This window comes from Molossus molossus, unplaced genomic scaffold (assembly GCF_014108415.1).
Source record: "Molossus molossus isolate mMolMol1 unplaced genomic scaffold, mMolMol1.p scaffold_m16_p_14, whole genome shotgun sequence".
Classification (NCBI taxonomy): domain Eukaryota; kingdom Metazoa; phylum Chordata; class Mammalia; order Chiroptera; family Molossidae; genus Molossus; species Molossus molossus.
Window position 1 is genome coordinate 40,984,394 of NW_023425349.1, and position 10,312 is coordinate 40,994,705.

Here is a 10,312-nt window from a genome sequence, read left to right on the forward strand (position 1 = left end):
TAGCATGTGGGGAAGGATGTTGACTCTGGCACAATAGCTGGTTCTTGAAGGCTACAACTGTATAGGGATGTCTGATCCTGACTCTGTTCTTTATAGTACATGTAAGAAACCTCTAGTCAACAGTGACAGCTTCTTGGTTGCAGCACTGGATACTCACACATTCTTTGTGGTGTGGGTCAGAAAGAGCCCCCGATGGTTGGAAAAATGTCCCTTATCAGGCTCTTCCTAGGCCTGCATTTCCTACTTCTGTTGACTAAACTGCAAGGACTCAAGTTCATGACTACTTGCCATTTTTCCCTGTAGGATCTTCCCAATGGCTGTCATAAGCTCATGGGCTTCAGGATACCCACAACTCAAAAAGACAGCTGCACTTTCAGCTGGGTCATGTTCCTTGGCAAAGGCTGGCATGAATTTGGCTTTTTGCTGGGGATGTTCCAGCTCTTTGATTTTTCCTTTGGAATCCATCCAGTGATAAAATTTTCTTGTCTTTTTTCTGAAGTAACTATCACGAGGAAACTCTTCATTCTGTGGCAGAGATAGGAAAGTACCCTGTAATTTTCTGTCCTCAACGTAATGGCTCTTCTTTCTGCCTTCAGATGTCTCTACTGCCAACTCCTCACTTCTACATTGTCCTGTTTTGGAACTCACCGTTCTCACTTTTCTTGCCACTGGTGGTAAACTGTTATCCTGGCACTTCCATAAGACATTCTTAGAGACCCAAGCTTCCGGCCTCAGCTCTGTGCTGATCCTACTGTCCGCCAAGTGGACAAGAGCCCCCTTGGAAGCTCTCATGTCCCTAACAGAGATGTTCTGGAATGGAGCCTGTGAGGATATGGAAGAAAAGCTATCTGAAGCAAGGGACAAGTTAGTGGAACAGCTTTGAGCCTGGCTTTGCTCCTTGCTCTCCATTTTAAGTTTTAACTCATCAAGGACCTGCCTTTTCAGGTTAGATAGTTTTGAATCTTGGGTCTCTAACATTTTTGGTGAGGGGCATTCAGTGGTCAGGGGAAATGCTTCTTTCCTCATGTTGACATTCATCATTTGGGAGCCTCCCAACTCCTGGGTTGTCGAGATGTCACAAGGTTGTGATTTAATTGTACCTAGCTCCTGGTCCTTGAATATCTCTGTGAACATTTTGGAGACTGGAAAATGTTTTAAATTTTCCTCCGCTGTCTTCTTGCCCTCAATCACTTCTGCTCTCACACTGGAACTCACATTCTCATACCTTGGCTTATGTCCGGCCCCAGGTTGCTTCCTGGGCACCTCTGGGCTGCATCTGTTGTTCAGTACAGTATCACTCTGATTCCATTTGTCGGTGGTGCTGTGTGTGAGGGGCTGCTGAAAAGTCTGCCTGCCGCACACAGTTTTTTGGATGTTCTCTGCAAGCTCATCCTCCATATCAGCATGTGATGTTTTCAGGACCCCCTGTCCTTCACTGTTTACATTTGAGGAAGCCAGGAGAGGACAATCCAGCATGGGGACTAAATTTATTGTTCTCAGCTTGTTTCTCTGAAAAGTTTTGGAGCTTCTCTCAAGGGGCTTGAAAACCTCAGCTTTGGAAACTACCCCAGAAATACTGGTGGCTGAGGAGGAAAGGTCAAATTGGGGAAGACGCCATGTTTTGGCTTCTTTCAATGTATAGAATTTCATGTATTCAACAACCTTTAGTGGGAGGCCCCACCTCTGACTCAGACGAAACCTTATAATATGGCCTTCTAGCACTTGTCGAGTGTGGGAATCAAGAAAAGAAAGCTCTGGAGTGGTAATCTGGCTGTAGACTCTACCAACCACTGTGTTTTTAGAATTTGTATTTTCCTTATTGGTCTGGGAACTCCCAAAAGGAGGTGGTGTGTTGTCCTCAGCTACCCATGAATCACATACAACTATAGGGATTCTACCTTCAGTGATCTGCCAAGACTTCCTTCTCAAATGTAATCTAAGGATGTTCTTTATTTTATTCCGGTTTATATCCTTCCTTGAGATATTTAATAATTCCTTTTCTAAGCAACTCATTGAGTGACCCACACAGTTAATTTTTGTCTCTGAGGCAGCTCTCAGAACCTTCCCGAGGTGGCATTCTGAGAGCCTTTGTGGGCTGTCTTCTGGGCTCTTCTCTAAGATATACCCGAGATTCCTCTTCATATCCTCCCTTAGCTGAAAGTTTTGTGGAACCCTCTCACAGACATGTCCTGATAAACTCAATTCACTCTTGCCTAGTGACTTGCTACACTGTCTCTGAAGCTCAGAAAGTTGCCTACCTTTCTGCTGAGAGGTTTCTGTTAATTTGCTCTGAGATGCCATCAGCTGTAGAAGCCCTACATTCCTCCTGGCATGGGGGCACCCGAGTGGGATTACCCTCCTTGGAATATAGTGCTGCTGTTTCTCCTGGGGTTCGCTGGTGGTATGAAAATGACCAGGAAGGATGGAGACTGGTAAATAGGCATGGGACGATTGACTCGACAGTGGACGGTTGAGAGCTCGCGGACATGTGGCATGCTGAGATCTTTGGACCACAGTAGGTAAACTACACAAACTTTCCTGTTGCTTCTGCAACACATGACATTTCATGTGTTGACTCTCATTCAAGATATTAGAATCTGACGTATTCTGGGATCCAGGGAAAGACACCCCACAATCCCTAATCTGGGATGGAGAAGAAGATGGTAGAATTGGGAGTCGGGATTGAAAGTGGAGCTGGGGCTGGACCTGAGCAAAATGTTGTGACTGCGATTTGATTGGAAGCAAATGTTTAGGGTCTACATTGAATAGGGGAAGAAAATGAAAATGAGAAACTGATGGAGATCCTTGATGCTGCATTTTGACTATGGGAGCATTACAAATTCCATTGAATAAGACAAAGTGAGTTTCTAGTGAAGAGCTGATTCTGGAACCCAGTAGAGTAGCCACTAGGGACTCACTGTGCAAAGAGGGAAGACCCCAGAAGAGCTGGTTATATTTCTGCTGCAAGTTTCCCACCAAAGTCTTGACATAAAAGAGCTGCTGGCTATTGTGCAGCTGCTCTGGTTTGTCTTCAATGTTCCAGCCAGTTTGGAGGACTGTGGTGTCCTGTACATCAAGTGGTTGCAATGAATTCCCTAAAGATGTCTGTTGGTATTCTGACCAAATTTGTTTTGAAAATGGTCTGTCCTCATTTTCTTTCTTCTCTAAAATCTGAAAATCCTTTGTCTTTTTTACTTGTCTCTCCAGGAGTGCCTGGATATTAAGGCCAAGGAAAGAAAGGCTACTGGTCTCCATATGCTTTGAAACAGAATCTCCCCAGAGACAGGTCTCTGGTAGATGGAGAAAAACATGCTCTTGCTGAAAATCAGAGTGTGATAATGTGGGGAGAAACATGTTACTGGCATAATCCTGCCAACAGGAAATATCTGATATTGACAGGCTTGAATGGTCAGTGTCTCTGATTGTTGGGACATGAGTGGACAATACACTAGAACTATCTGGAGATGTGTCCTCTGGAACAGGCTTCAATGAGGTGAAAATTGATTTCGATTGAATCACAGCAGGACAGTCTGATGGTGGTGAAGTAGACAGCATTGGTGAGATGTGTTGACAAGCAAATGAATCAGTGGCATTCGTTGACTGTGACAAACCTGGTAAGGGATATCTTAAGTAAGGGTGTGATCACTTGAGAAGATGATATTCAGAGATAAAGTAGATACGTGTTGAATAATAGGACCAGACTTCTTATTGTCACGTGGTAGAAAAGGGGTACAGGTAAGAGGTTGGGATGGGGAATGGCCCGCTGGGAATTTGGATTCTAAGGTAGGCAAAGGTTCTGGTGGCAGAGAGTAACCCAGTGGTGAAGGTGAAACCGTCAGCTAAGGGGTCATTGGCTTAGAGCAGAAGATAATGGTAGAAAGGGCTCAGGCAAGGGGCTGGGGATTGGGTCTCTTGGCGGGACTACTGAGAAGACAGAAGACAGAGAGTATGAGGACTCAGTACCAGGCGTTGTGGGAGCCAAAGGAGAAGCATCTTCCAGGGCCTCTGGAAACAGCAACCGGTTGACTTCAGCAGCTGCATGATTACACACCTCGCAGGAGGGGTCTGGACATAGCAGTTGACGCAAGTGGATGGTATCATGATGCTGGCCCAGGGGGCTGCAGGAGACAGGAGGGACAAAGCTATAGCAGGACCAGAAAAATATATGGGATCGTGGCAGGTCTGGCACAGGTAGGGCCTCACACTGCATACGATTCTTTCAATTTCCCTCCTTTCTTGATTTCACAATATAACTTTTATTTCTTTTCCAAAGGCTTGCACATTCTGACTCTGACGATTTTCCCTCCTATATTAATCCCAGGCTCCAATGAAGCCCCAGAAATTCTTAGACTCTGCTAAACAAAGGGGGGGAGGGGAGTTACAGAAACAAGGCAGTAAAGTTTAGTCACCTTTGCAGAAGAGAAAGCACGTTCTTTGCCTCTTCTACTTCTCTCTGGCAAGCTTTCCAACCTGCGAAACCAGGAAAGTAATGAAGGGAGAATAAAGACATCTTATAGGAGGCTATTTAAAATATTATTTAGAGGTATCCTTGGTAGATTGGATTTGGAGAGGCCCAAAAATGCTCAATGATAAGAGCAAAGCTCAGATGTATATTGTTTTATCATTCACAAAGAGCTTTCACACATATTATCCCATATTAGATTCAAAGCAACCCTTTGAGGAACGTTGGTCAATGGTTATTTCAAGGAGGAATCTGAGTTCCAGACAGCCAAAGTCCTTTTTGAACTCAGTACACAGTGGTTCTGGCTCTTGATATCTCACATGGCCACCTATGGGCAATACTCATTGCCCAGGTCCGTCACTTCTTCATACCTCGGAATTGCAGAGCAAGGAATCTGAGACGTGTCTCAGGCCCTGAGTGCTATCTCATGAGCCTCTCCTCTGAGGGCACTGTTTTCTGAGAGGGACTATAACTAGTGTCTGACATCCTCAGAGACTGTGGACCTGGGACCTCATGGAAAGAACAGAAAGGATCACCCTTGAAGAGCTCAGGTAAAATAGGCAGAGCCTTACCTGTCTGCGCCCCACTGTTTCTTTGCCTCTTGGCTTTGCTCTGATACTGAGAACAAAAAGAAAAGAATGAGGGGCTAAGACTCATTTCTTTCACTCCTCTCCATAGGAAACCGAGACCACTGTGATCCAAGAATAATACGACCCTCTATTTCAATGAACAAAACTTGAATATTTATCTTTTATTAATTTTTAAGGGGAATAACATATTTTTTATGTTTTCTTTTCTGAAAAACTCAAAAAAGGAATTATATCTATGAGGTTCATTCTTGGTGTTCTCAATAAGAGTCCTCTGCTGAAGGAGGGCATAAAATCTGAGGCCAGGACCCTGAACCTGGAACAGAGCTCAGATTCCTGCCTCTGCTCATAGGCTCTCAGATGCTGAGCGCTGCTCTCCTGATCAGCCCAACACAAGGGAAGGCATGGTCCAGTGACACCTGACATGGGAGTGTGGTCATCATGAAGTGCACAGATCCCCAACTCTCTGAATAACACAATCTAGAGCTACAGATATATTGAGTTTGGGATTTTACCTGGAAACATGCCACCATACCCTGATGGTCTGTGAAACCTTAATCTTCCCTAAACCACTAGCCCTGCTTGGTGTTTTCCCCTAGGAGAGTAACGTTCTCTATTCCCTTTTCAGACATCCCATTTTAGGTAGCTCTCTGACCCACATAAACTCATTTATAACTGTGAGAAGAAGAACAGGAAAATAAAGAATCATACTCTGGAGGGAAACTTCTGGTTCCAACTCTGATATTTAAAGAGTTTAGGAGTCATGTCTCCAGGCTGCAGAAGCAAAAAGCTGAAAAATGGAAAAGTAATTGCTTTACTTAAAGCCAGCAGAGAACTGAGGTCAAAGGGCAAACCCCTACTGAAAAGTTTCAGAGAGGGTGAATGCAGAGAATCGTAGTCATGATCAATTTAAATGGAGCAGAAGCCACTGGAGCCATAAACTGGTAGGAACACTTAAAAGACATATTGACAAATTGCTAAAGGATGCATGTAGATTAGCATGAGAGTGAGAAACTCATAGAATCACTATCTTAGGGGGGGCCCCAACTGTTTATGGATTTTATCCCCAAGAACTCCATTAGGTTGTCATGGTGAAAAGCCATGGAAAAAACTCTCCTGTTTCTGGCCAAGATGTGGAGTAGACTGAAAGATAACCCTGTTCTGCAACATTCTGAAATATTTCCTGTGTGTTTTCCATCACAGAAGCCTCCTCAGTTGGCAAAAAGACTACTAGAGCCTTATTTTACTTGGGAGAATGGTTAAGTTACTCAAATGCAGCCCTCTCTAGCCTTCTTGTCTAAAGAGTGAAAAGAAAAGAAAAAAAGGTTATAAACACTTGTTGACATCACAACCCAGGACTCAAGTGCACTAAGATTTAATCATATGCACTCCCCTAAGACCTTACCACCACATCAACAGAGCTCTAGTGTAGTAAGGAGATAGTAGTTGAAAGAGCGGTAGGGCATAGAGTCTCTTTAAGGAGGAGACTTGGGGCACCCTCAAGACAACACAAGAGATCAAATAAATAATATATAAATAAATTGAAGCCTCTTACAGCTACAGTAAATATTAGGCACAGTCTACACCTACCCGGAAAAAATAAAACTTCATGCTAATAGTCTATTTACCCTAGTTCTTGTTACACAATACATTCTGTCCGGCTTCCAACAAAGATGACAAGCCATGCTAAAAGCAAGAAAAAGCAGTTTGAATAGCCAAAGCAAGCATCAGATCGCCCATTTAGATATGACACCAATTTGGGAATTATTATAGATGGAATCTGCACTAACCATTACTAATATATAAGGGCTCTAATAGAAAAAGTGGACAATACAAATGAAGATGAGGAGTATAAGCAGAGAGAGGGAAGCTCTAAGAATCAAAAGGCAATATTAGAAACCAACAATGCTATAACAGAAACAAAGAACGCCTTTCCTTGGCGCATCTTTCCGTTGCACATTTGCAAGGAAAGAATAAGTGAGCTCGAATATATGTCCATAAAAAATTTGTAAACTAAAATAGAAAAATAATTTTTTTAAAATTGTAAAACCCAGAATAACCCATAAGTCTGAGACAGTCTTAAAATGTGTAACATACAGGTAACTGGTACATCAGAAGATTAAAAAAAGAACAAATTGGAAGAAATGTGTGAGGTAATAATAGCCAAGCATTTTCCAAAATTTATGACAGATTAACCATAGATTGTGGAGGCTCAGAAGACACCACGTAGGATCAATACTAAAAGAGTCTGTATCTGCACATATCATAATCAAACTCTAGGAAACTAAAATATATAATTTTGAAAGAATCCAGAGGAAAATAAGCACAAACGTAAGAATTATGGGCTTCTCATCATAAACCACTCAAGCAAGAAGGGAGTAGAGTAAAATATTTAGTGTTGAAAGAAAAAAAAATACCAACTTAGAATATTAATTCTAGTTCAATTATCTTTCTAAAGTGAAGAAGAAAAAAAAAAAAAAACCTTCTCAGACAAATGAAAACTGAGAAAATTCAGCAGCAGCAGACCTGACTTGCAATAAATGTTAAAAGAAGATCTTCAGGGAGAAGTACGGTGATCATTTGGATCTATGTAGGAAATAAAGAGAAGAAATAAATGCAAATAAAATAAAACTTTTATTTTTCTTATTCTCAATTTACCAAATAATAATGACAATCTCTTGGAGTACGGTGATAAGTGAAACAGATGATAGCAATGTTACAGAGAAAGAAGGGAGGAGTTGAGAGCCCTGATATACAGTACTTCCATCACCTATGAAGTTGGTATATTGTTATATAAAAGTGGACTTATATTTGTTGTATAAGTATATTAAAAACTCTAGGGCAACTATTGAAATAGTTGTTAAAGAAGAAGAATCAATACACTAAGAGAAGAGAGAAAATGGAATCACGTGAAACACTCATTTTAAACAAGAAAAGGTAGGAAAAGAGGGAAAGAAAAGAAAGAGATACAATGAAAAGTAAACAGTTACAGGCGCAGTAGATATTAATTCAAAAGTAAATGTAAGTGCTCTAAATTCACCACTTCTCTCTCATTGATGTTTCTGTCTTTCTCTCCCTCTCTCTCTAAAATCAATGAAGGAAAAAAAAAATTCTTTTAAAGTTAGAGATTGCCAGTGGATTAAAGAACAAGGGCCAATTGTATTTTGTCTACAAAACACCCACTCTAAATATAAGATGCACATAAAAGTAAAGGGAAAGAGCCCTGACCGGCTTGGCTCAGTGGTTGGAGTGTCCGCCCACAGACCAATGACTCTCGGGTTTGAGTCCGGTCAAGGGCACGGACCTCAGTTTCATTTTGTCCACGGCCCTAGTTGGGGTTGTTCGTAAGGCAACAAATCAATGTGTCCCTCTGACGTCGATGTTTAAAAAAAGTAAAGGGAAAGAGAAAAATGCATCACTAACCAAACACATGGTTAGCACTAACCAAAATGCTAACACTAACCAAAAGAAAACAGGAGTTTTCTGTCTGTCTGTTTATTTTTCTTGTTGGTTTTCAGACAAAGCAGACTTCAGAGCAAGGAAAGTTATCAGGGATAAAACCAAGCATTATATAACAACCCTTAACGTCTAACAAAATATGTGACTTAAAAACTCGTAGAACTGCAAGTAGAAATAGATGAATCCATTGTTGTTATTGGAGACGTCAACACCCATCTATTCAAAAAGAACACATTCAGCAGGCAGAAAACCAGTGAGGATATAATTGACCTGAACATGAATCAACATGATGTAATTGACATTTATAAAAACTCCGTCCAACAACAGAATTCAAATTCTGCGTAAGCACACATGAAACATCCCCCAAGATCTACCACATTCTGTGCCATAAAACATAACAAATATAAAAGAAGTCATATAAAGTATGTTTTCAGGCTGTAATGAAATTGAGACTAGAAATCAATTATGAATAGATAGCTCGAAGAGCCCAAAATGTTTAGAGATTAAAGAACATACTACAAACACATGGGTCAAGAAAGACGTCTCAAAAGAAAAAAGAATTTTAAACTAAGACAAAATAAAAATACAACTTTCAGTTTATTAGCTGTAGCTAAAGCAGTGCTTAGAGAAAAACTGATAACCTTAAATGCATGTATTTGGAAATATTTAATATTTACCTGACCGATGTCTCCCTGTTTCAAAAATACTGGGAAAGAAGGCTTCTTCTTTTTGTGGCACAGTGACAGAAGGAGCCCCACTCCGCACAGGAAAATAAGGATAGGAATAATTAGGAAGTGGAGCTGGAGTTCAGCCATGGTGCAGTAAGGCTTCTCAAACAAACCAGGTAGTTGGCATCATCGAAAGTGCTTCGCTGCCTCAGGCAACTGGACGTCGAGAGGGCATTCTTGACTAGAATCCCAGGCCCACATCACAGAGCTATGGCACGGACTCCAAAGGTTCTTGAGGGTGGGGGAGGGGACAACTCAGGGAAGATGAACTCACAACCCACCCTCCATCATCCAGCCCAGCAGATCTGTCCATCCCTACAGGGACCATGGCATTCCTCCAACCTAACTTCCGACTCTACCCATTCATCATACCATATGTTGACCTTAGTGAAATTTTCTATTTATTCCACCTGTTACCCAGGTGATACCTGAGACCCTTTTACTGATTGGGGATCTCATTTTGGACCCCAGTGACCTTTGAAAGCCTGCTGTGCCAGGGTATTTATACCCCCAAGATCTACTCTGTCCTCAGCTACAACTTCCCATATGCATAATGTGTTTTTACCTAAACAGAATGAGAAATATATTCAGCAGCAGCCCCACCCTCATATCACCCCAAAGAATCCACATTCACTAAAAATATGAGAGGACAGAGTAGCCTGTAACAGTGAACAAAAACCATGAAAAAGAGAGAAGACATGGCAAACCCATGGACCTATGGGTTTAAATAACTTTAAAATCTACAGATCATTTTTCTTCCAATACCTCTTTTAGGCTATTCAGTCCCTTCCTGCCATACATTATCTCTCTCTGCTCTCCCCTCTTTCTCCTCTGTGGCAAATCCTCTCTCTCCCTGCAACCCTTAATTTCTTCATTTTACAGAGCACTTGTATTGGCCTCCAACCCACAGAACCAAACTCACCTTGATTTAGAGAATGGGCTTCTCTTTAGCATAACTTTTAATGAGCATAACTCATTAGAAGTACATGTTCATGTTTCTTGGATCACACCTATGGTTACTTCTTCCATGAAAAGTTTATGATATTTTTTCCCAATCTACTTTCTCACATTTTCAC

General features: G+C 41.6%; 1 protein-coding gene across 1 annotated transcript; it reads right to left on the reverse strand.

Moving 5' to 3' along the window:
* Positions 1–240: 240 nt before the first annotated feature.
* LOC118629249 (spermatogenesis-associated protein 31D1-like) lies at positions 241–9,323 on the reverse strand. The gene is made up of 5 exons (XM_036260280.1): positions 9,186–9,323; positions 5,035–5,080; positions 4,410–4,470; positions 3,964–4,118; positions 241–3,611 (listed from the first exon to the last, which is right to left on the reverse strand). The coding sequence occupies exons 1-5, from the start codon at positions 9,321–9,323 to the stop codon at positions 241–243; spliced, it is 3,771 nt and encodes a 1,256-aa protein (XP_036116173.1).
* Positions 9,324–10,312: the final 989 nt, after the last annotated feature.

Coding starts and splice junctions, on each gene's coding strand:
- LOC118629249 (XM_036260280.1), bottom strand. CDS start 9,323: ATGGCTGAACTCCAGCTCCACTTCCTAATTATTCCTATCCTTATTTTC. Junction 5,081..9,185: donor AACAGGGAGACATCGGTCAG/GTAAATATTAAA, acceptor TTTTGTTCTCAG/TATCAGAGCAAAGCCAAGAG. Junction 4,119..4,409: donor GTGCTTTCTCTTCTGCAAAG/GTGACTAAACTT, acceptor TGTCTCCTGCAG/CCCCCTGGGCCAGCATCATG.